At 55.2% G+C, this 24272-nt stretch overlaps 2 protein-coding genes across 2 annotated transcripts; one reads left to right on the top strand and one right to left on the bottom strand.

The window, feature by feature from the left end:
* The first annotated feature begins 5157 nt into the window (after nt 1-5157).
* On the top strand, nt 5158-9405 carry LOC122386956 (fibroblast growth factor receptor-like 1). The gene is made up of 8 exons (XM_043376711.1): nt 5158-5173; nt 5456-5728; nt 6262-6464; nt 7370-7526; nt 7901-8016; nt 8564-8801; nt 9044-9144; nt 9277-9405. Exons 1-8 carry the CDS (start codon nt 5158-5160, stop codon nt 9403-9405), a joined length of 1233 nt encoding a protein of 410 aa, XP_043232646.1.
* A 461-nt stretch (nt 9406-9866) lies between these two features.
* On the bottom strand, nt 9867-22688 carry LOC122386957 (E3 ubiquitin-protein ligase KCMF1-like). Its single transcript, XM_043376712.1, has 9 exons — nt 22563-22688; nt 19341-19508; nt 18423-18562; nt 18040-18272; nt 17427-17589; nt 16455-16630; nt 15060-15138; nt 10989-11103; nt 9867-9874 (listed from the first exon to the last, which is right to left on the bottom strand). Exons 1-9 carry the CDS (start codon nt 22576-22578, stop codon nt 9867-9869), a joined length of 1098 nt encoding a protein of 365 aa, XP_043232647.1. The 5' UTR covers nt 22579-22688.
* Between the last annotated feature and the right edge of the window lie 1584 nt (nt 22689-24272).

Here is a 24272-nt window from a genome sequence, read left to right on the forward strand (position 1 = left end):
AGTGACCTCCCGGTACGCTCCAGTGTCGGTGATATAGTGACCTCCCGGTACGTTCCAGGGTCGGTGATGTAATGACCTCACGGTATACGTTCCAGGGTCGGTGATGTAGTGACCTCACGGTTATACAGTGACCTCCCGGTACGTTCCAGGGTCGGTGATGTAGTGACCTCCCGGTACGTTCCAGGGTCGGTGATTTAGTGACCTCCCGGTACGTTCCAGGGTCGGTGATGTAGTGACCTCCCGGTACGCTCCAGTGTCGGTGATATAGTGACCTCCCGGTACGTTCCAGGGTCGGTGATGTAATGACCTCACGGTATACGTTCCAGGGTCGGTGATGTAGTGACCTCACGGTTATACAGTGACCTCCCGGTACGTTCCAGGGTCGGTGATGTAGTGACCTCCCGGTACGCTCCAGTGTCGGTGATGTAGTGACCTCCCGGTACGTTCCAGGGTCGGTGATGTCGTGACCTCACGGTATACGTTCCAGGGTCGGTGATGTAGTGACCTCACGGTTATACACTGACCTTCCGGTACGTTCCAGGGTCGGTGATGTAGTGACCTCCCGGCACGTTCCAGGGTCGGTGATGTAGTGACCTCCCGGTACGTTCCAGGGTCGGTGATGTAGTGACCTCACGGTACGTTCCAGGGTCGGTGATGTAGTGACCTCCCGGTACGTTCCAGGGTCGGTGATGTAGTGACCTCACGGTACGTTCCAGGGTCGGTGATGTAGTGACCTCACGGTTATACGTTCCAGGGTCGGTGATGTAGTGACCTCCCGGTACGCTCCAGGGTCGGTGATTAAGTGACCTCCCGGTACGTTCCAGGGTCGGTGATGTAGTGACCTCACGATGCGTTCCAGGGTCGGTGATGTAGTGACCTCACGGTTTTACGTTCCAGTGTCGATGATGTAACCTCACGGTTATACAGTGACCTCCCGGTACGTTCCACGGTCGGTGATGTAGTGACCTCCTGGTTATACGTTCCAGGGTCGGTGATGTAATGACCTCCCGGTACGTTCCAGGGTCGGTGATGTAGTGAGTAGTGACCCGGCCGGTACGTTCCAGGGTCGGTGATGTAGTGACCCGGCCGATTACACGTTCCAGGGTCGGTGATGTAGTGACCCGGCCGATTATACGTTCCAGGGTCGGTGATGTAGTGACCTCACGGTTATACAGTGACCTCCCGGTACGTTCCGGGGTCGGTGATGTAGTGACCTCACGGTGCGTTGCAGGGTCGGTGATGTAGTGACCTCACGGTATACGTTCCAGGGTCGGTGATGTAGTGACCTCACGGTTATACAGTGACCTCCCGGTACGTTCCAGGGTTGGTGATTTAGTGACCTCCTGGTACGTTCCAGGGTCGGTGATGTAGTGACCTCCCGGTACGTTCCAGGATCGGTGATGTAGTGACCTCCCGGTACGTTCCAGGGTCGGTGATGTAGTGACCTCCCGGTTATACGTTCCAGGGTCGGTGATGTAGTGACCTCCCGGTACGTTCCGGGGTCGGTGATGTAACTAGTGATGTGACCTCCCGGTACGTTTCAGGGTCGGTGATGTAGTGACCTCCCGGTACGTTCCAGGGTCGGTGATGTAGTGACCTCACGGTACGTTCCAGGGTCGGTGATGTAGTGACCTCCCGGCACGTTCCAGGGTCGGTGATGTAGTGACCTCACGGTACGTTCCAGGGTCGGTGATGTAGTGACCTCCCGGTACGTTCCAGGGTCGGTGATGTAGTGACCTCCAGGTTATACGTTCCAGGGTCGGTGATGTAGTGACCTCACGGTACGTTCCAGGGTCGGTGATGTAGTGACCTCCCGGTACGTTCCAGGGTCGGTGATGTAGTGACCTCCCGGTTATACGTTCCAGAGTCGGTGATGTAGTGACCTCCCGGTACGTTCCGGGGTCAGTGATGTAACTAGTGATGTGACCTCCCGGTACGTTCCAGGATTGGTAATGTAGTGACCTCCCGGTACGTTCCAGGGTCGGTGATGTAGTGACCTCCCGGTTATACGTTCCAGGGTCGGTGATGTAGTGACCTCCCGGTACGTTCCGGGGTCGGTGATGTAACTAGTGATGTGACCTCCCGGTACGTTCCAGGGTCGGTGATGTAGTGACCTCCCGGTACGTTCCAGGGTCGGTGATGTAGTGACCTCACGGTACGTTCCAGGGTCGGTGATGTAGTGACCTCCCGGCACGTTCCAGGGTCGGTGATGTAGTGACCTCACGGTACGTTCCAGGGTCGGTGATGTAGTGACCTCCCGGTACGTTCCAGGGTCGGTGATGTAGTGACCTCCCGGTTATACGTTCCAGGGTCGGTGATGTAGTGACCTCACGGTACGTTCCAGGGTCGGTGATGTAGTGACCTCCCGGTACGTTCCAGGGTCGGTGATGTAGTGACCTCCCGGTTATACGTTCCAGGGTCGGTGATGTAGTGACCCGGCCGCGTCCTCGCCATGGTGAAGGTCGCGCCGGCTGGCGACATCTCTGCCCGACTGCCGCTGCTGCTGCCCCTACTGACAGTGCTGCTGCTGCTGCGGCTGCTGTCTCCGACAGCGGCCGCCAAAGGTGAGGTGGGGAGAGGACGACCGGCCGGCGGGCGCCGTACCGCCTCCCCGCTCCGGTCCGGCCCAACGACTGCAATAACGTGTGACGCTGTGTTTTGTGGCATTGTGTGACGTGTTGTGTGACATTATTTATTGGAATAGGGCTGGGTGTGCTCTGAGCAGAACGTTCAGGTCACTACCGTTAGTGTTCCATCGGTGCCAAGAAGCCTCTTCCTGCTGGATAAGGCCTTCGATGCATCTATATTCTATAGTATTGAGCCCTGAAATAGGCGTGTTACACGACCGGACACGTGGCCAGAGACTGGCATTCATGGGGAGCATTATTCGCCCACAGGAATAAAGATGGTATAAACGTAAAATAAATGTAAAACATTTTTTTGCCCAAGTGACCCACATAGGTATGGGTTTCGTCGGGTGCCATGTCGGTCACACGCGTCATTCGTAGACGGGGATTTTAACTTTATTCTCATAATAAAGGGCGTGGAAGTGGTTTTTAGTGATATACTACCATAATTTTATACGACCGTGGTCGTCATAGCCATGTCTCTGTTAATATAGATGCGAGAATTTCAAACGCAGTTCCCTCACAGGTGAGACACTTCAACTGTCTTATAGAGACTTGAAAGAGACCACGCACGCTCCCCAGCCGATGGGTTGGGGTGGGCTGGTGTCACTGTCGTTCGTTCTCGCAGTTGGCGCGGGGTCGGACTGACCCGTGAGCTGGCGCCGGCAGCACCTCCAATGGCATGTCTCCACATCTCAGACAGCCATCACCAATGCAAAGCTCATTCAGTCGACAGAACGGAATGGCTGATGTATGCTCGGCCAGATTGCGGGCAGCAGTGACGGATGTCTACCAATATTCAATGCCAACTTGTGGAAACGATGCATATTGAGCCGTACGGGCTGGGAGCTGGGCTCTGATCGGTGTACCGATCCCGGCGCTGCTCCCAGCTACGAGTGATGAGCCTGTCCAACAGGCAATGGTCACACTTATAACGCTGTGAGAGGTGACGAAATTTATCGATAGGTACGGGGAACACATGCCCCTGTCTGTTTCACTTAATTCACCCATAGGGCCTGCTGCCGGTCCTTATCAGTGTATTCCTTATTCTTGTGCATTGTGCATTATGCATGTCTTACTTCCTCTGAAGCGTATTTGTGAATGTATACCGTTTAAAATAGCTTTTAGCATCTCAAAATAAAAGATCACTGTGCACTACGAAGTTCGATGTCGCTACACGTCCTGCTTGCTTTTATGGTTAGTTTAATTTCTTAGCTTCTATGATGTGAACGCTTAACTTTTGATTATGACAGTATCATGTAGGTATTCTCCTGATCTAGCGGGACGCAAAAGCAGGCTCGGGGGCGTATCGTTCAGGGCCGCTCAGATACACCGGACCGCCGCCAGTGGAGGCCGCTCAGACAGGCCGAACCGCCGATCGCGGGAGGAGGCCCGGCAGACACAACGGCTCTGCGGTCAGTCGCCGACTGCAGGCTGAGGCCATACATATACCGAGAGACCCGGCTCTGCGGCCAGTCGCCGACTGCAGGCTGAGGCCATACATATACCGAGAGACCCGGCTCTGCGGCCAGTCGCCGACTCCCCACTGCAGGCTGAGGCTATATACCGAGAGACCCGGCTCTGCGGCCAGTCCCCGCTGCAGCCTGACTCCTGAGGTCCTGAGGCTATATGTATACCGAGAGACCCGGCTCTGCGGCCAGTCGCCGACTCCCCACTGCAGGCTGAGGCTATATACCGAGAGACCCGCGGCCTGTTTACCGCCGGCGGCAAACATTTACGGCGCCGGCCGAGCGCTCTCGGCGCGCCACGTCGCCGCCGACTCTGGAGCTTAGTGCCGCGTCGCCGCCGACTCTGGAGCCTAGTGCCGCGTCGCCGCTGACTGTCGGGCCGCGTCGGTGCCGACATTGGCTGAACGGCGCAGAGTCGGTGCCTAATCTGGCCGCGTCGCCGCCAACACTGGGAGGTCGGCACTGCGATCGTCGCGGGCCGACGCGACGGCTCAGGTCGGCACCATTTGTGGGACACAGACGTCGGTCTATGGTTGTCACTATGGTGGTCTATGGTTGTCACTATGGTTGTCTATGGTTGTCACTATGATGGTCTATGGTTGTCACTATGGTGGTCTATGGTTGTCACTATGATGGTCTATGGTTGTCACTATGGTGGTCTATGGTTGTTAGTTACATATGTACAAGTTGATCAGTGCGGAGTGGAGCAGAGCAGAGCAGATCGTCGGGATGGTGCCGTCCCTGTGGAAGTGCCCGGGGGGGGGGGGGGGGGGTTGGCTGCCGACAGACGCCGTGGTGTTGCCGTTCGGTGCAGCGCAGCAGTCTCCAGAGGAGCACGACTGCACTGCCGTGGTGGCCAGCCCTGCTCTGCCGCCCGCCCTGCCACAGTGACCGCACCATGCTCTGTTTTCCCTGCCGCGGTGGCCGTCCCCATGCGCTGTTTTCCCTGCCGCGGTGCAGTGGCCGTCCGTGCTCTGTGCTCCCTGCCGCGGTGACCGTCCCTGCTCTGTCCGCCCATACTTCCCAGCACACAGACCTACGCGTCACTGTCTCTTATGTCTATGAATGCAAGCTCGAGTCAGTTCGAGTACAACATCGAACATGCTCCTCTTAGTTCGATGTTATACTCGAGCTGACCTCACCTGATGTCTCTAATTTCGGTCTGGTACGCGTGCCGGTCTGACCTGACCCGGCGCGAGGCTGTCCTGTCGGCGCGGTGCCCCAACTGCTAGTCTCTGGCCGTGGCGAGGTATACTGTGCTAGGTCGGCCGCTCTGCGCGGTCCCCACTGACGGGCCGGCCGGCGCCGGCAGGCCCGCCGCTCCCCGGTAGCTCACGCCCGGCTGACCGTTGCGGGCAGGTCCGCCAGTGCGCGTGCGGCCGGTGTCGGCGCACCTGGTGGCGCGGCTGGGCGGCGCGGCGCGGCTCACCTGTCCCGTGGCCGGCTCGCCGCCGCCGCTGCTCGAGTGGCGCAAGGACGGCGCCCAGGTGCTGCCCGGCTGGCGCCGCTTCAGCCGGCAGGGCAACACGCTGCACGTGGCCCGACTGACGGCCGACGACGCCGGCGTCTACGTGTGCGTGGCCGTCAACGGGTTCGGCACCGAGCGCGTCACCACCGAGCTGTTCGTCATCGGTGAGTCGGCCGCCGCCGCGCGCTGTCCGGGGGTGAGTCGGACTCCGCTGCCGTCCGGGGATCGGCCCGCGGCTGTCCTGGGTGAGGGACCGACCCGGGGATCGGGGCCCAGAACACCCCGAACCTCTCGTGGAGCGTGCTTCCGTCCGGGATCGATCCGGGCCCCGGGGGCGACCAGTCGACCGAGGAGAGGAGAGGACTGAGGAGAGGCGCCCCCTCGGCGCCCCCTCCGGCCAGTGAGCGTCTGTCGGGAAGTGCGCTGGGACCGGAAAGGGGCGGCTCTCTCAGATCCCCGGTGATTAGCGGCTGCTCTCTGCAGTTCATAGCACCTGCTCAACAGGCGCACGCAGTTCGCCCTCCGAACTCATCGACGGATTGACTGAATAAGATGATCAGACTCACCGGACCCAAGTTAAACGAGGTCATGTGATGGTTTGTGTGTGTCATCGTACCTCACTGAAGGATGCCACTGGATTATGTGAGCCCGCAGATTTATACGGGCGTTTGAGTTCGGTCTGTGGCCGTGCCGACAGACCCGGAGACGAGCGGCGCGCCGGCGCTGTCCGGCGGCGGCGAGGGGCCGGCCGATAACCTGCTGACGTCCGTCCACGGGCCGCCGGTGATCAGCGCCTCGCCCGACCACCCGGACCGGAGGGTGCGCGCGCCGCTCGGCTCGCGGCTCCAGCTGGGCTGCGCCGCCGACGGCCACCCGCCGCCCCAGCTCAAATGGTACAAGGTCAGTCGCAGCTCAAATGGTACAAGGTCAGTCTCAGGTCAAATGGTACAAGGTCAGTCTCAGGTCAAATGGTACAAGGTCAGTCGCAGGTCAATTGGTGCGAGGTCAGTCTCAGGTCAAATGGTACAAGGTCAGTCGCAGCTCAAATGGTACAAGGTCAGTCTCAGGTCAAATGGTACAAGGTCAGTCTCAGGTCAAATGGTACAAGGTCAGTCTCAGGTCGAATGGTACAAGGTCAGTCTCAGCTCAAATGGTACAAGGTCAGTCTCAGGCCAAATGGTACAAGGTCAGTCTCAGGTCAAATGGTACAAGGTCAGTCTCAGGTCAAATGGTACAAGGTCAGTCTCAGGTCAAATGGTACAAGGTCAGTCTCAGGTCAAATGGTACAAGGTCAGTCTCAGGTCGAATGGTACAAGGTCAGTCTCAGGTCAAATGGTACAAGGTCAGTCTCAGGCCAAATGGTACAAGGTCAGTCTCAGGTCAAATGGTACAAGGTCAGTCTCAGGTCAAATGGTACAAGGTCAGTCTCAGGTCAAATGGTACAAGGTCAGTCTCAGGTCAAATGGTATAAGGTCAGTCTCAGGTCAAATGGTACAAGGTCAGTCGCAGGTCAATTGGTACAAGGTCAGTTCAGGTCAATTGGTGCGAGGTTAGTTCCAGGTCAACTAGTGCTAGGTTAGTCTCAGGTCAATTGGTGCGAGGTCAGTTTCAGATCAACTAGTGTGAGGTCAGTCCCACGCCAAATGCTGCGAGGTTTGTCTCAGGTCAAATGGGACAAGGTCAGTCCTAAGTCAAAGGCACGTGATCAGTCTGAGATCACCGGTCAGGGGTCAATGACAGCAGTAACTGATAATGTAAACCAAGGTGCAGGTAACCCCCAGCTGCCACGTGTCTGTGCGCCACAGGCGGGTCGGCCGGTGCTGCCCAGCACTCGCCTCTACGTACAGGAGGACGGCCAGCTGGTGTTTTCCCAGCTGGTCCGCTCCGACGAAGCCGTCTTCATCTGCGTGGCCTCAAACATATTCGGCTCGGCCAACCACAGCTTCAGCCTGCAGGTCTCCGGTGAGTGGACCGCCGACTCCCGACTCCTGACCGACAACGTCTGACCGGGGACCGCTGACAGACCGCTGCCGACCGCTGACAGACCACTGCTGACGGCTGCTGACCGCTAACACACCACTGCTGACCGCTGACACACCACTGCTGACCGCTGGCACACCACTGACCGCTGACAGACCACTGTTGACCGCTGGTAGACCGCTGCTGGCCGCTGACCGGACCCGGCGGAACGGAGCATGCCCAGGTCGCTCGGCGCTGCCGCTGAACCGCTGTCCTCAGGCTCGGTCGGGTGGTTGGGGCTCGATGTGTCGCCCATCCTCTGCGGCTCGGCCGTCGCTCTGTCTGACAGCCGGGCCCGCGTGTCCCCCGTTCCCCAGAGCCGGTGTCTGCCGACCCGCTGTTTCTGGAGGTGCCGGCCAACTCCACGGTGGCCGAGGGTGACACCGCCGTGCTCAGGTGCCGCGTGCAGAGCGTCTCCAAGGCGCACCTCAAGGTAGGGCTCGGCCGGTGGTCAGCCGTGGCGCGTGCCGTGTGCGGGCCGAGACCGAATGGGAGCAGTCACTGCGTCACCGCGACACCAGGCGGCGCACGCCATAGCCGCACAAACAGTAGTCCGTAATCCAGCCCGTGTATAAGGAGTGGACCCCCTCCCCCACCCCGCCCCGTGAGTCACGCTTGTTCAGCTGACTATTCTCCATAGATTCCCGCAGGAGCGGCACTGCCCGTTCGGTAATGGTGAACTGCCTCGTCTGCCCTCGCCTCGCTGATATACTCTAGCCGCTGACGCTCCGTGACCCCACCTCCCGTCCCTATGTTGACGCTCCGTGACCCCGACTCCCGCCCTCTGCTGAGTGCTGAAGTTCCGTGACCCCACCTCCGGCCCTCTGCTGAGTGCTGAAGTTCCGTGACCCCACCTCCGGCCCTCTGCTGAGTGCTGAAGTTCTGTGCCACCAACCCCTGCCCCTCCGCTGACGTTCTGTTGCCCCGGCGCCCGCTGCTGAGCCCGTGTCTGCGCGCTGACCGTCCGGCCGTGCCGGCAGTGGGTTCGGCGACTGTCGGCCGGCGCCGCTCCCACCTTCAACCACACGCAGACGGTGACCATCAAGGGGCGCCGGTACGCGGTCCTCTCCGGGGCGTCCAGCTCGCAGCAGGGCGACCGGTTCTCCAGCGAGCTGCGGCTGCCGGCCGTGTCCGTCGAACAGCAGGGCGTCTACGTCTGTCTGGCCGCCAACGGACACGGCTACCTGGGCCGGGAGGCGCTCCTCCAGGTGATCTCAGGTGAGGTCGGGCGATCACTGGGGTCACTGGGGTAGGGGATCGCTGGGGTCGGGGAGCACTGGAAGGTGCCGGCAGACGCCGACTGCAGCGCCTCCATTTGTTGTCACTTTGCATCTTTTTTTTTTTTGCATCGAAAGACCCAGCTGGTGCGAGGCCAGCAACAAACCCATAGATGACGTTCTCAGAGCGGCGACTGCCGCCGCCCGCCCGACTGACTGACTGACGCGTTCTTTCGGCCGCAGCTCCGCCCAGCTCGGCGCCGGCGCTGCTGCTGGCGCTGCCGGCGGTCGCCGTGGTGGCGCTGGTTCTCGCCGCTGCCTGCTGCCTGCACCGGCGCCGACAGGCCGGGCCGCCGCCGCCGCCGCCGCCGGCGGCCGCCGACCGCAAGAGGAGCCGGCGGCCGGCGGCGGCGGGCGCGCTGCCGTCGGGCGGGCGCACCGACCACGTGTCGCCGCGGTACCCGGGGGACGGCCAGCGGACGGTGCGCGCCGCGCTGCTGCCGCCGGCCGCACGGCCTGGCGCCGACGGCGCCAGCGTGTCGCACAAGCACGAGCCGGCGCCGATACTCGACTACCGGCAGCTCCGACATCTGGACGTCGTGTGAGAGAGGTCTGAGCCGGCATGGGCGGCCCGAACCGGCGTGAGCGGCCCGAGCCAGTGGGAGCGGTCTGAGCCGGCGTGAGCGGCCCGAACCGGCGTGAGCGGCCTGAACCAATGTGAGCGGCCCGAGCCGGCGTTGGCGGCCCGAACCGGCGTGAGCGGTCTGAGCCGGCGTGAGCGGCCGGAGCCGGCGTGAGTGGCCCGAGCCAGTGAGAGCGGCCTGAACCAATGTGAGCGGCCCGAGCCAGTGCGCGCCGCCCGGTAACGGAGCACAGCAGCATAAAGTGGCTGAGCAGTTAGGCACAAAAAGTAATGTGCGACCGTGGAGCCGAGTGCCAGGACAATAGTGTTGATGCGCGACTGAATATCGGAACTGGTGCGTGACCGCACAACCAACCGCCAAAACTATAGACTGTGACTGCGCAGTCGAGTGCCAAAACAACAGTGCGACCCCCAGGCTGAGGGTCAAACCTCTGAGCGTGGTATGCGCGGCGGAGCGTCTGATACAGGGTGTGGATGCGCGGCGGAGCGTCGGATACAGGGTACGGATGCGCGGCGGAGCGTCGGATACAGGGTGTGACTGCCGCTCGGGTCAGTATCAGAACCACAGGGTATGGAGTATGGTAGGTATGTCGAGCTGCAGCACCGAGTGGTGGTGCCTGGAGGCAGCGTGTGCTGGCTGGACGGGTCGCCCGTGATCCCAGGTACGGACGGAGGACACCGTCCGGCCGTCTCCGGGAGCAGCCCACCTAGTCAGAGCGGACCGGCGCGGCCACCGCCGGCGGCGGTCTCACCGCAGCGCGGCCAGCGACACGGAGTGTGCCATATTGTTCTACGTGATGTGTGTCCACTGTCCAATGCTCATTGAGAGGCTCCTAGAGCACATGTGTGTATGTTTTCACAAAGTCGAATGCTTATCGTAACAGTTTTCATTTATATCATTCCTCTGAGAGCAGGGCAATATACACAACTTTAAAACAAGTTAGTTTGCTAGCTCAGCATTCGATAGTCAAAACAAACGCAATCAAAACAATACATCGCCAACTCATTTGGGGCTTATATTACCGGTTCACAGGACTAGAGCCCCCGATAACTAAGTGGCAACGAGACTTCCTAGACGCCGGCGCTGCTGAGAGTTCCGCCAGCCGCCCCCATCCCATAAGCACCCTAGCACGCCCCACAGCGGGGCCGCGGCCACGGACACCTCCGCGCCCAGTGGCCGACGGATGGCGCGCAGGCACTGGCTGGACTTGGACGTGTAGGTATATACGCGCTAAGCGGGTGCGGCAGCTTCGCAGCGAAACAAGGCACAAAAGCTATCGGCCCGGCGGCCCGGCGGACGGCCGCCTCCGGGCCCGTGACACTCACAGCCGGTCGGGGCGGGGGCCGGTCAGCGCGGGGTGGGCGGCGGCCGGCCGTCCAGCACCGGCGGCTTGCGGCGCTCCCTGACCGACACGGGGCCGACGCTGAGCCGCGGCGCCGACCACCGACCCGCCGGCGGCGCGGCGGCGGCGGCGGCGGCCGGCCGAACGCCCGCGGACGCCGGCTGGCGCCGCGCGCACGGCGCCGCGGCGGGCGGCGGGCGCGGCGAGCGGGCGCCGCGGCTGGCAGGAGCCGGCCGGCCGACACCGGCACCGGGCGCCGGGCCGCCCTGCACATCACACTCGGCCAGCTCCCTGCTCAGCGTGGAGAGCACCACCTCCTGTAACCAACCCACAGCGAGTCAGAGAAAACACAGCACAACCTCCTGTAATATCCGCACAAGACGACCATGCGCTCACGTATTTTCAATCAGCTCTCCTTGCGCGAATTGACATTGTTGTGGTCGATTTCATAATGACTAGATTCCAAAACTCAACATTACCTGCTTTATAGCAGATAAGTTTAATTTCGACATAGGTACGTACCATAACTTGACATCAGACACTGTAGCCATCACCATACCGTCCCTGTTTACCATCACCATACCGTCTCACATTTCCGCTACATTTAGGGGCTCTCCGGTCTCCCGTTCATATTGACGAGCATTGATACGCCTCAACGGATACTGTGATGCAACACCTTAAAAAAACTCAAATCCGTTCATAGATGACGTTGCTACCGCGCGCCTGACTGATGCTGTGCCGCAGGACCTTAGTCCTCACAACTCATATCCCTGTTCATATATCGACACCTTTTTTTAAACCCCACATCTGCTCTCCCGTGAATTTCCGGGAGGCACGAAAGATCTCCTTTTAAAAGTGTCCAATCGTCCGATCCTGATTAAATATGTGTGTTCGGAGGCCTGTTCTGGTATTGCTTTATCTGCCAAGACAGACAAACTTGAGAAAAATCGAGTGATTGTACCTTTTTTGAAGGTCTCTAACCAACTTGTCCGAAATTCACCGGAGAACAAATGTGGGGTTTAAAAAAAGGTGTCGATATAGCGTTATAACCGCGCGCCCGAATGATGCTGTGCCGCAGGACCTTAGTCTTCACAACTCCCGTTCATAGATTTCGTAGGATCCCGTCCATAGATGGCGGTGCTATTCGGCGCCTGAATGATGCTGTGCCGCAACACCTAACAACTCATTCCCATCCATAGATGGCGTTGCTAATCGGCGCCTGAATGATACTGTGCCGCAGTACCTAGCGACTCGTATTCCTCTCCATAGATGGCGTTGCTATTCGGCGCCTGAATGATACTGTGCCGCAACACCTAACAACTCATTCCCCGTCCATAGATGGCGTTGCTAATCGGCGCCTGAATGATACTGTGCCGCAGTACCTAGCGACTCGTATTCCTCTCCATAGATGGCGTTGCTATTCGGCGCCTGAATGATACTGTGCCGCAACACCTAACAACTCATTCCCTGTCCATAGATGGCGTTGCTAATCGGCGCCTGAATGATACTGTGCCGCAGCACCTAGCGACTCGTATTCCTCTCCATAGATGGCGTTGCTATTCGGCGCCTGAATGATACTGTGCCGCAGCACCTAGCGACTCGTACTCTCCTCCATAGATGGCGTTGCTATTCGGCGCCTGGACGATGCTGTACCGCAACACCCGTTGTTATCCAGCGTGCGACGCACAGTGGCCCTTTTTCAGAATTAGCACGCATAAATTCAAAATATTTTTTCTCTTCTTTTGAGTAAAAAGCAGTCTAATCGTGTGCAAAACATTCCAAACTATCCGATGGTGCCATTTTTACCTCCTAAAAAATAATTATCTTTGGTAAAACTGACCGCAAAATCGAAGTTTGTCGAGAGGCGCGCGGACACCACCGGCGGACCCTAAAAAGTAGGGTGAGATGAACATCAATTTGTAAGACTTTCGTTGAGAAAATATTAAAACTTAGTGGCATGGCTGTGAAGCTGAGTTTACGTAGAAGCCCTAGAAACCACTATTTTCATTGTATTAACTTAAATAGACCACTTTTGCCGAATATTGTGGACACAATAACAGGACAATTATTAACTGGAGATGGCGGCATACATATGAAGCTTTATGTTAAGTAGAACACTCTGGAACATGTCGTATTATACATCGTTCGAATCGCCGATCTCTTCTGAACATGTCCACCAAAGGGCATCGCGCCATTTTGCGCCATTTTGCTTCTACGGTGGATAACGTGAGCCAGTTCAGTCCGCGAGCGGCTGTGGCTCCTGTTCGATACGACTAAGCTCATTGACCTGGCTCGAAGCTGGTGTCACCTGGTGTGCGCCTAAATGTGGCTTGACTTTTGCCATAAGATGTGCTAATTGAAATGGCATGTAGGCATAACGCTGTGCCCAAGAAAAACTGTCCGATTTCTTGTCGCGTTTGATGTCCAAGCCGCACAAGTCCCGTGGTCGGCTTAAGATCTAACGTCAAAAGCGCCTATGTGTTTGTATTGTTCGCGTCGCGCTGACCTTAGTTGCTGCCCGGCAGGGGCCGAACGGTTGCTGGCAACAGCTGTAGATGCGGTCACGTGACGCCCTGGGGCGTCCTGGCGGTCAGTGCAGCGCGGTCGGCTGGCGGGCTCGTCACACTTGCGGTCTGAGCGGCCTGAGCCGGCGGGCGAGCCGTGCGAACGTGCGCCAAATCTTGGGCCGAGCGGCCTGTCGCTGTTGGGCCGAATCTCCTTGGGCAGTTCGTTTCTTTTCTTCTCTTTGCATTGGCAGGGAATACGTCCTTGATCACTTGGTGATGTCTTGCACCACTTTCAGGTAATGTGGGAATTAATGCGTGCTAATTCTGAAAAAGGGCCACTGTGCGACGGTCTGTCACTATTGAACGATGGTGTGCCGCGCTACTCGTTATCGGCAGCCCCGTCCGCAGAGGGCGTTGTGTCTGTGGCGTCGAGCCACTACGGCGCTGCACAATACGGAGGCAGCTCCAGTCACAGTGCGGCGCCATACGGTCTTAGCACAATAAATCGATAATGCATAGTAATCCGTAGGACTTCCCTACATATTTGTCATGGATTTTGATCACACAACAGTTCACTTCCCCGTCCCAAACATCCCCGTCCCGGTAAGAATAAGACTTTCAAGTCTCAGCACATTAGCTGCCGACCACAAATTCTACGTGCAATATTTCAATAGCGAACCATCAGCCTGGTGCGTGTTCTAGTTGGGGATGACTGCTGAGTCAGCAGACTTGTAAACGATTCAACTCTGATTGAATCGATTCTCATGAATCGCTTGAAAATGCCGACTCACTGTGATTGAGTCGGTTGAATCACCTCTTGTCACCATATGAATCCTGATTGAATCGGTCACACATGGCAACTGCAAGTGATTGAATCGGCAACTCATCGATTCAAGTTGATTCAATTAACAAAATGATTCAATCACCATGTGCTGGAAATTGAAGTTATGACCATATTTAGTACTATATTATGTGGAAATATATGTGGCATTTGCATCATAGTCACACACAATGCACTGCAAAATTTTTAGGTATTTTGTCAGCATTATAAATGCGCATAGCTATCAGTATTGAAAAAAAAAACATAAAAATTTTGTTTTAAGTTTTTAATCAAACTGTAAACACAAAATTACACATAAATGTCAATGCATGAAGATGAAAAAATGAATGTAAAGTTTCTTTCCAGTGCCCTAAAATCAGTATAGTAATCAAGTTAACAGTAGCAGTAAGCAGGCGCACATTGCTCAACACATCACGCTCATTATAGAGTTCAGTGCTCAACACACATGTTGTTGTTGTTGAAGAGTTAGGGCGCGCAGCAGACTCAACACACATGTTTTAGATACCATGCTAATCTTTATATTTTCAATACCCTGTTTCATCAGGACATTTGTGAGCAAGCATAGATTTAGTACTTTTCTATGTTTTTTGGTATTTTCCTAGTGTATTTGGTTGATATCTGTTTGGTATCAGTTTCAAAAAATGTCTTAAATTGATATCACATATGTATATATTTTATATAACATCTTGATTGAATCGCGTTGAGTCAAATCATGAGTTGAGTCATTCCCTGAATCACTGATAATGGGATGAGTCGTGATTGAGTTGAATCACAAGGTCCATGAGTCGTGATTGAATCGCTTGGAAAATCAGACTGTTTGATTGAGTTATGATTGAATCGGTCATTTCATCAAGTGAGTCGTGATTGAATTGATTGATTTTTTTTGAATCGTTTACAAGTCTGCTGCTGAGACGTCCCAACTGACCTGTGCAAACAGACTGCGGTCGATGCGGTCCGAGAGGCGCTGCGCGGCGTCCACGGCGAGCTCCTCCTCCTCCCGCAGCCTGTGGAGCCGTCACGCACTGGTCACGCACACTGCACAGTCACACACTATAAAAGTCACCCGATAGTCACTCCATGGAAACGGGAGAGTAACACTAGTCAGTCGGCTGTCACCGGACAGCCACACTAGTCAGTCGGTTGTCACCGGACAGCCACACTAGTCAGTCGGCTGTCACCGGACAGCCACACTAGTCAGTCGGTTGTCACCGGACAGCCACACTAGTCAGTCGGTTGTCACCGGACAGCCACACTAGTCAGTCGGCTGTCACCGGACAGCCACACTAGTCAGTCGGTTGTCACCGGACAGCCACACTAGTCAGTCGGCTGTCACCGGACAGCCACACTAGTCAGTCGGCTGTCACCGGACAGCCACACTAGTCAGTCGGCTGTCACCGGACAGCCACACTAGTCAGTCGGTTGTCACCGGACAGCCACACTAGTAGTAGTCAGTCGGCTGTCACCGGACAGCCACACTAGTCAGTCGGCTGTCACCGGACAGCCACACTAGTCAGTCGGCTGTCACCGGACAGCCACACTAGTCAGTCGCCACAAGTCAGTCGGCGAGAATACAGTACAGACACGCCAATGGTTTTAGAATACGCGGCAAATGAATTTTACCGGCGGGAGCTGTGACGCCGAACACATTTCAAGTGGGGAGTTTGGTAAACCCTAAATCTAATAACCCAGAAAGAAGGAACTGGGGTTATCTGACGCTGACCCGGACAGCAGGAACTGGGGATCTCCTGATACTGACCCGGGAGAGCAGAAACTAGGGTTATCTGACACTGACCCGGAGAGCAGAAACTGGGGTTATCTGACACTTTTTTTTATAAATTTCGTCCGAACCTTTTGATGGGAAGGATTCACAAGGACAGAGCCATCGCTAAGCAAAGCTTGTTGCGATGACCCTGCCCTCTACCCTCCGATCGCGCAATTCCGGTTCTATGGCAGAATTTAGAGTCCAAAGTTTAACGTGCGCACAAAGCCGCGCACGGCCGGTCCCCTCGCTGACTTCGCCTGGCTACGGCCTGCCACCAACCGCAACCATACCTGTCAGGAGGCCCATAAATGTCGAGCGCCCGTCGCGCTTCGAACCCGGACTGTCATAACCGGGAACGCGTGCTCTCACCACGCGGAGTCCAACGCTCTAACCAACTGAGCTACGGGACCGGCATGGAGAGCAGAAACTGAAAGCACACTGACCCGGAGAGCAGAAACTGGGGTTATCTGACACTGACCCGGCCAGCAGAAACTGGGAATAGTCTGACACTGACCCGGAGAGCAGGAACCGGGGATCGCCTGATCGCCTGATACTAACCCGGAGAGCAGGAACTGGGGGCCGGCCGGAGCCGCGGCAGCCGGCTCGGCCGTGTGCTCGGCGCCCGCGGCCGGCGGGTCGGCGGCGCCGGCGGCGTCCGGAGCGGCCGGCGTGGCGGCCGCGCTGGCCGTCTGCCGCCGCGGAGTGCGCTCAGAGTGCTGACGTACCACCTGGGCCTGACGGCGGCCGAAACGGAGAGCACAAGTCAGAGCCGCCGAAAACGGAGAGCACAGGTCAGGGCCGCCAGCGGTCACCGGCACACGGTGGGAACAGCGGCCTCCCCAATACAGATATAGAAAACACGTGAAAATGTGATAGAACAGTGTGAAAATAAAAGACCAACCTTCTACTGATTATTCTATGCGTGTATCAAGCTTGCTTTGAATATCTTTTTTCAAAGGCCATCTGAATTTTCCCCGTTAATTCTTGTACGCGTTCAATGCACCGACACAACTTAAAATAAACAAAACAGAAACAAGCCTTACAGTTTGATTTTTTCTCAAATAAAGGCAGGTATCAGTCAATGGATAAAGAAAATAAAACAGGGGAGGGGGTGTCCCATACAGAAGTGTGGTAGCAGCGCGAAACTGTGGTATTTCTTTTGGCTGACACAACCGGTGCACACCCGCCACCGGCGCCGGCTACTCACGTACCGCCGGTTACTGACATGCTGTTGGCGGCGCCCATTACTCACATACTGCCGCCGTTACTCACATACTGCTGCCGCTCCAGCTGCCGGTTACTCACATACTGTTGTTGGTTACTCACATACTGCTGTCGCTCCAGCTGCCCGTTACTCACATACTGCTGTCGCTCTAGCTGCCGGTTACTCACATACTGCTGTCGCTCCAGCTGCCGGTCACTCACATACTGCTGTCGCTCCAGCTGCCGGTTACTCACATAACGCCGGTTACTCACATACTGCTGTCGCTCCAGCTGCCGGTTACTCACATACTGCAGCCGGTTACTCACATACTGCTGTCGCTCCAGCTGCAGGTGCATCTGCAGCTGCTGCAACTGGGAGGCGGCGCTCGACGAGCTGGCGGAGCTCGAGGCGCCCGAGGAGGCCGACGCCGGCGTGCGGCGCGCCCCAGACAGCTGCGACAACAGCTCCGTGATCGGGTCCATCGACTCCCTGCCGCAAACATTGGGATGTCACATCACGCCCGGTACTGTGTATGAAAGTTGTGTACATGACTAGTGACTACACACAGCTTTCATAGATCACAATTGACAGTGCATGAAGGTTTGGAGAATAAGATAGCAGGAGCAGACTGGCATGCGGTAGCCGCAGTCGCTGGATGGCCTGTCCATCGGGACGGGCTCAGCCGCGCCGTCTAGACCAATTCCCCTTCCCACCCCCCACCTTCCCTCCCACCTCAATTTTGTTCCCAACAGCCGTCAACCTTCAAATGTGCCTCACCAAACGAAACAGACTTTCAAGTACACCTTCGACAGGATGGTGCCGACATAGTGGCTCTGACTGCCACTGGATCGCGGAAGCAACCGGGCTCTGTGAGGACACAGGTCCTAGTAGGAGCTCAGAGCTCACTGCTCAGGCAGCACCCCTCTCTCCGCCGCCCACCTGAAGTGCATGTTGTTGAAGCGGCGGGTGCGCGTGCCGGCGCCGGGCCGACTGGGGTGCGGCGGCCGGCGGCCGGCCGGCCGCGCCGCCGACAGCGGCTCCTCGTCGAAGGCGACGGGCAGGCGCGCGCGGCCGCCGCCGCCGCCGCGGTGCTCGGCGCTCAGGTGGGCGGCCAGGTGCTCCGTCACGTGGTTGGGCTCACCGAGCGGTACCGCCGCGCACACGGGGCACACCTGGTGGTACGGGGGCGCGGACGGTCGGTACACCGGTACATATCGAACGGATCAAACATCCACCGACAATCCACGTGATCAGAACGTCTCAAGGAAAAACGCGCTGCACAGGCCGGTTGACAGCCGACAGGGCACCCAGCAAGTACGTACCACCTGGGCGGCCGTGTGCGCGTGCTCGGCCGTCACGTGCTCGATCAGCGCGTGCTCCGTGAGCCCGAGTCGGCCGCAGTGGGGGCAGACGAGCGACTGCGGCTGGTCGGCCGGCACCGCCTCGCCGCCGTAAAACAGCTCTGCGGCGAACAGACAGAGTATAGTCAATGGAGTACAGATGGCGTACAGTCAGACGGAGTACAGTCAGTGGAGCACAGACAGTGGAGTACATTCAGTGGAGTACAATCAGTGGAGTACAGATGGCGTACAGTCAGTGGAGTACAGTCAGTGGAGTACAGTCAGTGGAGCACAGTCAGTGGAGTACAGTCAGTGGCGGACAGATAGAGAACAGTCAGTGGAGCACGGTCAGTGGAGTACAGTCAGTGGAGCACGGTCAAACAGACAGCAGCTAGGGAGACAGGGAAACCAGAACAATATACCAGGCGATTCATCACTTATGAATGAGAGCTGCCACACTCGTTGTGAGGAATCCATGACATGCAATGTCTCAGTTACGTCAGACCCCAAACCGGATCGAGTTCGGTGATGTCAACACAGAGACCAATTAGTTGATCAGAGGAAGGAAAGTATAATATATTGGTTGAGGTCATGTAGCTGTGGAAAGTCTCTTGGTGGAATCCACAAAAATATATACATGACGATGAGGATATGTCCTCAGGTGGACCAAATGGTGCCTAAATCCGTTTTCAGGACGCACACCTGATGTTTTTGGTCCACAGTAAATGAGGCAAATGCTCGAAATGTCGAGGATGGCATACTGGTGCCGAGGACTGCGGACTCGGCAACTCGGTCACTCAGCACCTGTAATAGCACCCGGCGCCGCGCCGTTGACGGTCCCGCCCTCCCCGGAGCCCCTCCCCCCTCAGTCCGGCGCCGCGGTCCGCCGGCGGCTCTCACCGGCGTCCGTTCGGGTCAGGATGCACTGCATCGGGTGCTCGGCCGTGTGGCGCGTGGTCGTGGCGCCCGCCTCGTGGCACGTGGCGCACAGGTCATAGTCGTAGCAGACCAGGCACTTGTAGCGCCGGCCGCGGAAGTTACTCCGCAGACACGCGTCGCAGCTGACACCTGAAAGCGGAGCCCGCACTGAGTCCTTCGCGCTGACGCATGCATGTACAGCCCTCTGCAAACTGCGTGGTAGGTATTCTTTTTCCGACAAAACCGAGAATAACGCGAATACTATGCTATCGGTCACCCGAAAATCGTAACAGCAAGACGCGCGAGATACCGCACCTTAGATTGGCATTATCATCTTATTCATTTTCCATCAAGTTTGGCAACAAACCCAAAAGTTTATATTTGCCCCAAAAACAAACTTTTGCATTTTGTTGCCACACAAACCGTATACTTTGTTTAGTGATAGACCCAATCGAAGGAGTGGAGCATGGCGCATCTTGTTATTTGAAGTGAGTTCCGACCTACTGTTGACATAGCCTTTAAGTAATTATCGGTTTTGTCGAAAAAAGAATACCTACCTCGCAGTCTGCTGAGGGCTGTACATCAATCAGTGACACTGGGACAAAACAGTCGGGACCCATAACTCCCACAGACAGGAGAAAGGCATTAGCACAGGAGCGGGACTCGCAAGGCTGTCACATCAGTACTTCAGCAGTTTCCCGCTGCTGAAAAGCATTTTTGTGTGCAAAGACATTTGGATGAGATTTCGATCAATAGATATTCCAGATAAGTAAAAACATTGCTTTGTTACCAAATGGCGCAGCCAACTATCGGATGCGATGTAGCACGGACTGTGTGTGGTGCTGCGCGGATACACTGCGATGTCGTGCACAATGCACATACCCGGAACTAGCGCAATGCACCGCATTGAGCTCGGTTGTGTCAGCCCGGTTCAGTTGTTTCTGGCCATCTCCCACCACCAGGCGCTCACCGGTCTGGGCGGTCCGGGGCCCACAGTCCCTGTACTCCCCCCCCCCCCGGACGGCAATAGCCAGCGGCCAGCGGCCGGAGGCGCGGGCCACCGAGCCTAGCCAACTGCGCCTGGATCTGTACAGTGTACACACATTTAACGCCAACCCTAAATTGGTAGAGGTCATGACCACCCGCGCAACAAGCTCTGCTCAGCGAGACAAGGCAAATTCAACAGTCTGGATGTTCGGGTCACAAGCACACAGCCGTGGACGTAAACGGACAGTGCGGAATGCCGCACTAATTTTTAACGGCGCCGAGGGCTCCAACATATTTTTGGTGTCCCTCCGACATATTTTAGTGTCTATTTGCCGCAAACGGCGCACCACCCCTCAAAAACTTTACACGAAGGACTCTCGCTCCCCAAGCACCCCACTTCCGTATAGAGGCGCCCCTTTCGCCATCAGAGGCGCACCTATTGGCCTCCAGGTGCCTTTCCTTTGGATGCAATAAACCTCTCTTTCGCATGTGGGCACCCTTTCTGCATGGAGGAGTTCCTACCTATGTACATCACAAACGCCCCAGTAGACCTTACAGGCGCATTGAGGTGCTCCTGTGGGCTTTATAGGCGCCCCTGGAAGCAGTGCAAGCAATGCAAGCTGGTGTGGTTTGAGCTCCTACTGGTGTAAATTGTCTCTGTTCCTATGAGTCGCAGAGTGGCAGGCCATCAGCGATAGCATATCTACCGGGCTTCTCACAAAAGTCGGACCAATTTCTTTTGCGGATAGTGGACTGGAAGCAATATCTAAACGAAACAAATGCACATGAAAAGAAAGCAAATTTTTAGGAGATTTATATGATACCATATTTGTTAAGTTTAAAAAATGAGACAGTGGTCTAAGACGCAAAAGCAAACTCAAAGAAATTCTACTTTCAAAACAAGTCGGTCGTTTCAACACAATGGAACTCCCGCAACCATTTTTTTTAAGTGAGCACCATCTTGAAATGCTATTTTCCACATTGTTGAAAGTTTCTGGCTCGAGGAAATGTTAACTGCGGGTTCAAAAAACATAACGGCGGCCGCAAATCCAATCAAAGAAGCAAGCTGGCGAACGTCGCTCGTGTGAGAGATGCGCTACCCAGGCTGTCAACGGTCAGCGATATCGGATGACCCTGACAAATTTTGGAGCGTCCTGCAGACCACGATGGGCAGCGATCCTGATCCACTCAAGTGCCAATAGTTCCAGCTAGACGGTTCCACAGCCAATACCGCCAAAGAAAACCGGGAGTGGCTGCAGGAGCGCTCCGGGCAGCGTGTGATCTCGAGGTTCGAGACACACCCGTGACCAGCGAGCTCCCCGGACTTGACCCCACCGGACTTTTTCCTGTAGGACCACCTCAAGTCCCAGGTGTACCGAAACCACCAAAGAAGCCCCAAAGACCTGAAGGGTGCAATGAGGTCGGCGGTACGCAGCCTGCCATCTTCCGTGTGCCATGCTGCAACAGAAGCCGTGCTGCACGGGGCTTAACTGTGCATCGAGCGAAACGGGTGTCATCTCGAATAGGTCCGGCGCGGCTCAGTAAGGCGATCGCCGACTGTCAAAATCCCCTGAAACAAAATATTTTTAACTAGGCCTTCAAGTGATGCCTGATTTATTTTTGTAACACTGACACACCCTTAAATATATTGATTATAAATTCGTCCGACTTTTGTGAGAAGCCCGGTATCTGTTATCATCTGCTGTGTTAACAGGATTTAGATCTTACACAAAAAGGTGAAGATGAGTCATTCTTGTAAATAAGCACCAGAGCCCAACCTTCAATGACCCCAGCAATGATGCTGAATAGGAGTTACCAATGCATGGAAAAAGATAAAAGATTCTCTTTTCCTTTGTACCTTTTCTTCCCAAATGTTCAGTAGCTAAGTCTAATGAGAAGTGCAACATCACCATGAGCAACTCATGGTGATGTTGCAAGACTACAACTATGAAAGTGCTTAGCAACTCGCATTTGACCACAATCTTGATATTTACAGGCTGAAAAACCAACTGAAATTGTAAGCCTAATGGACCAGACATTCATTGTACACATTGTACACACACTTCCTAATTACTAATTTCTAAGCATCTATCATCAAGATCAGACAACTGGATGGCTTTCCAATGGGTGTTGATAAGGTATTTGAAGGTAATTGTGAGGGTGATTGATGAGACAAAGACAACATAATGCTGTAATGAACAATGGCAAAATACAAACCTTCATGTCTTGACATCTCAGCCTTCGTTCACTTGTTTTTACAGCAAATTGAAAGCAAAAGTTATCAATCAGCAAAGTTAATGCACTGAGCTTCGATCTTGATGTGAAGCGAGGCAATATTAACCATGTGAAGATGAAGTCCAAGTGGTATATGTAGGTTAGGTTGGTAGATTGACTTATGATTAGGTTGTAGTTGAAACCATGAGGCCTATTATCAAAAAATTAAAAAATAGGTATTTAGTTATTTGTATCTGGCATTAAAGGGACTATCCCACCTTTAACCCTCGCCCTGGCAGGGGGGGGGTCGATGCGACCCCCCCCTAAGGTTTTTCGAAGATAGCGTAAAAACGGCGGCGCGCAGCGCCGCCAAATTTGGCACAGCCTATGGGGCAACCTTTTTACATATGACCTGAAAATTTCAGGTCCGGGTGACCTTGGGTCAGGTCACCAGGTCAGAAAAACCGGTACAAGGTCATGGTCAAATTTCAATTTTCTTTTTGCACCTGTCCAACTCACAGTTTTGGACTGATTTCCTTCAAACTTTCAGGATGTGCTAAGTTCACCGAGTTGTATAACATATAGGTCGGGTTTTTTGAGGTCACTGACCTGAGGTCAGTTAGAGGTCATTACGTCGTAATGTTAAGCCTATGGGAAAATACTAAATTCGGAAAATAATGGAGATATCCGCTTCTTTCTATCACTTTTGTCCTTTGAAACCACAGTACTTAGCAGCAGGTCACTTGGTGCTTCTTTGCTCGGTGTACTTATCCATGGGTCAGGTCAAATGAGGTCATCTGAGGTCAAATGACGTTTTTGCCAATAACTTGGCACATAATGACGCTAGAGCTTAAAAAATGGTATCATTGTGTTCCTGGTGATCAGCCGAATCGAATGACATGCGATATGATGCAATTTGGTTAACTAGAACTTAATTTATTAAATTAAGTTTACTTAAAATTTAAGAAAAACTTTAAGTACACTTAAGCAAGCTAAAAAGTATATCATTCGACGCGCCTTGACGTGCTGAGTTCACTGGTGCTTTTCTTTTTGCTCTATCTTAATTAGATCAAAAGTTATAAGCGAAAAACTTTTGACCTGTTTTTAGCGAAATTTTTACATTTATACCCCCCAAAACCCCCCTAAATATTGACCTAGAGCAACCAAATTTGCACAGGGGCGAGAACTCATGGGGGCCCACCTACCTACCAAATTTGGTGTTTCTAGGTGCCATAGGAGCCAATCGCGAGGGGGGGGTCGCATCGACCCCCCCCCTGCCAGGCCGTGTTATGAAAAATGCCCTGCCAGGGCGAGGGTTAACATGGGGTTTGAGTTGAGATAGCCAAGTTTGCGGCGAGGTTCAGAAACCACTATCTATCTAGGTTGCAACCCCCGCGGCCTCTTGGTGTCGAAGAAATTCGTTCCCTTCATTTGAAAATGGGCCTTGTACAAGGCCCTATCTTCAACATGGAGCGACCGTTAGTGTGACATCACCTCGTTTAGTCATTCTGATTTAAATGGGTTTGTTCGTTGAAAAATCGCTTAAAACTTGGTCTGAACTTTGTTGTGGTGCCTACAGAGTAAAAAGAATCAGCTTTATGACAGTAATGTGGCCTGGGGAAGGAGGTAATTTTGGGCTGTGACGTCACATATTTGAAAGTTTGTGTTTGGAATATGGGAAGCCTAAGATGTTTAATGAAAAATAAATGCCAG

The sequence above is a fragment of the Amphibalanus amphitrite genome, unplaced genomic scaffold, assembly GCF_019059575.1.
Source record: "Amphibalanus amphitrite isolate SeventyFive unplaced genomic scaffold, NRLGWU_Aamphi_draft 000268F_arrow, whole genome shotgun sequence".
Lineage (NCBI taxonomy): Eukaryota > Metazoa > Arthropoda > Thecostraca > Balanomorpha > Balanidae > Amphibalanus > Amphibalanus amphitrite.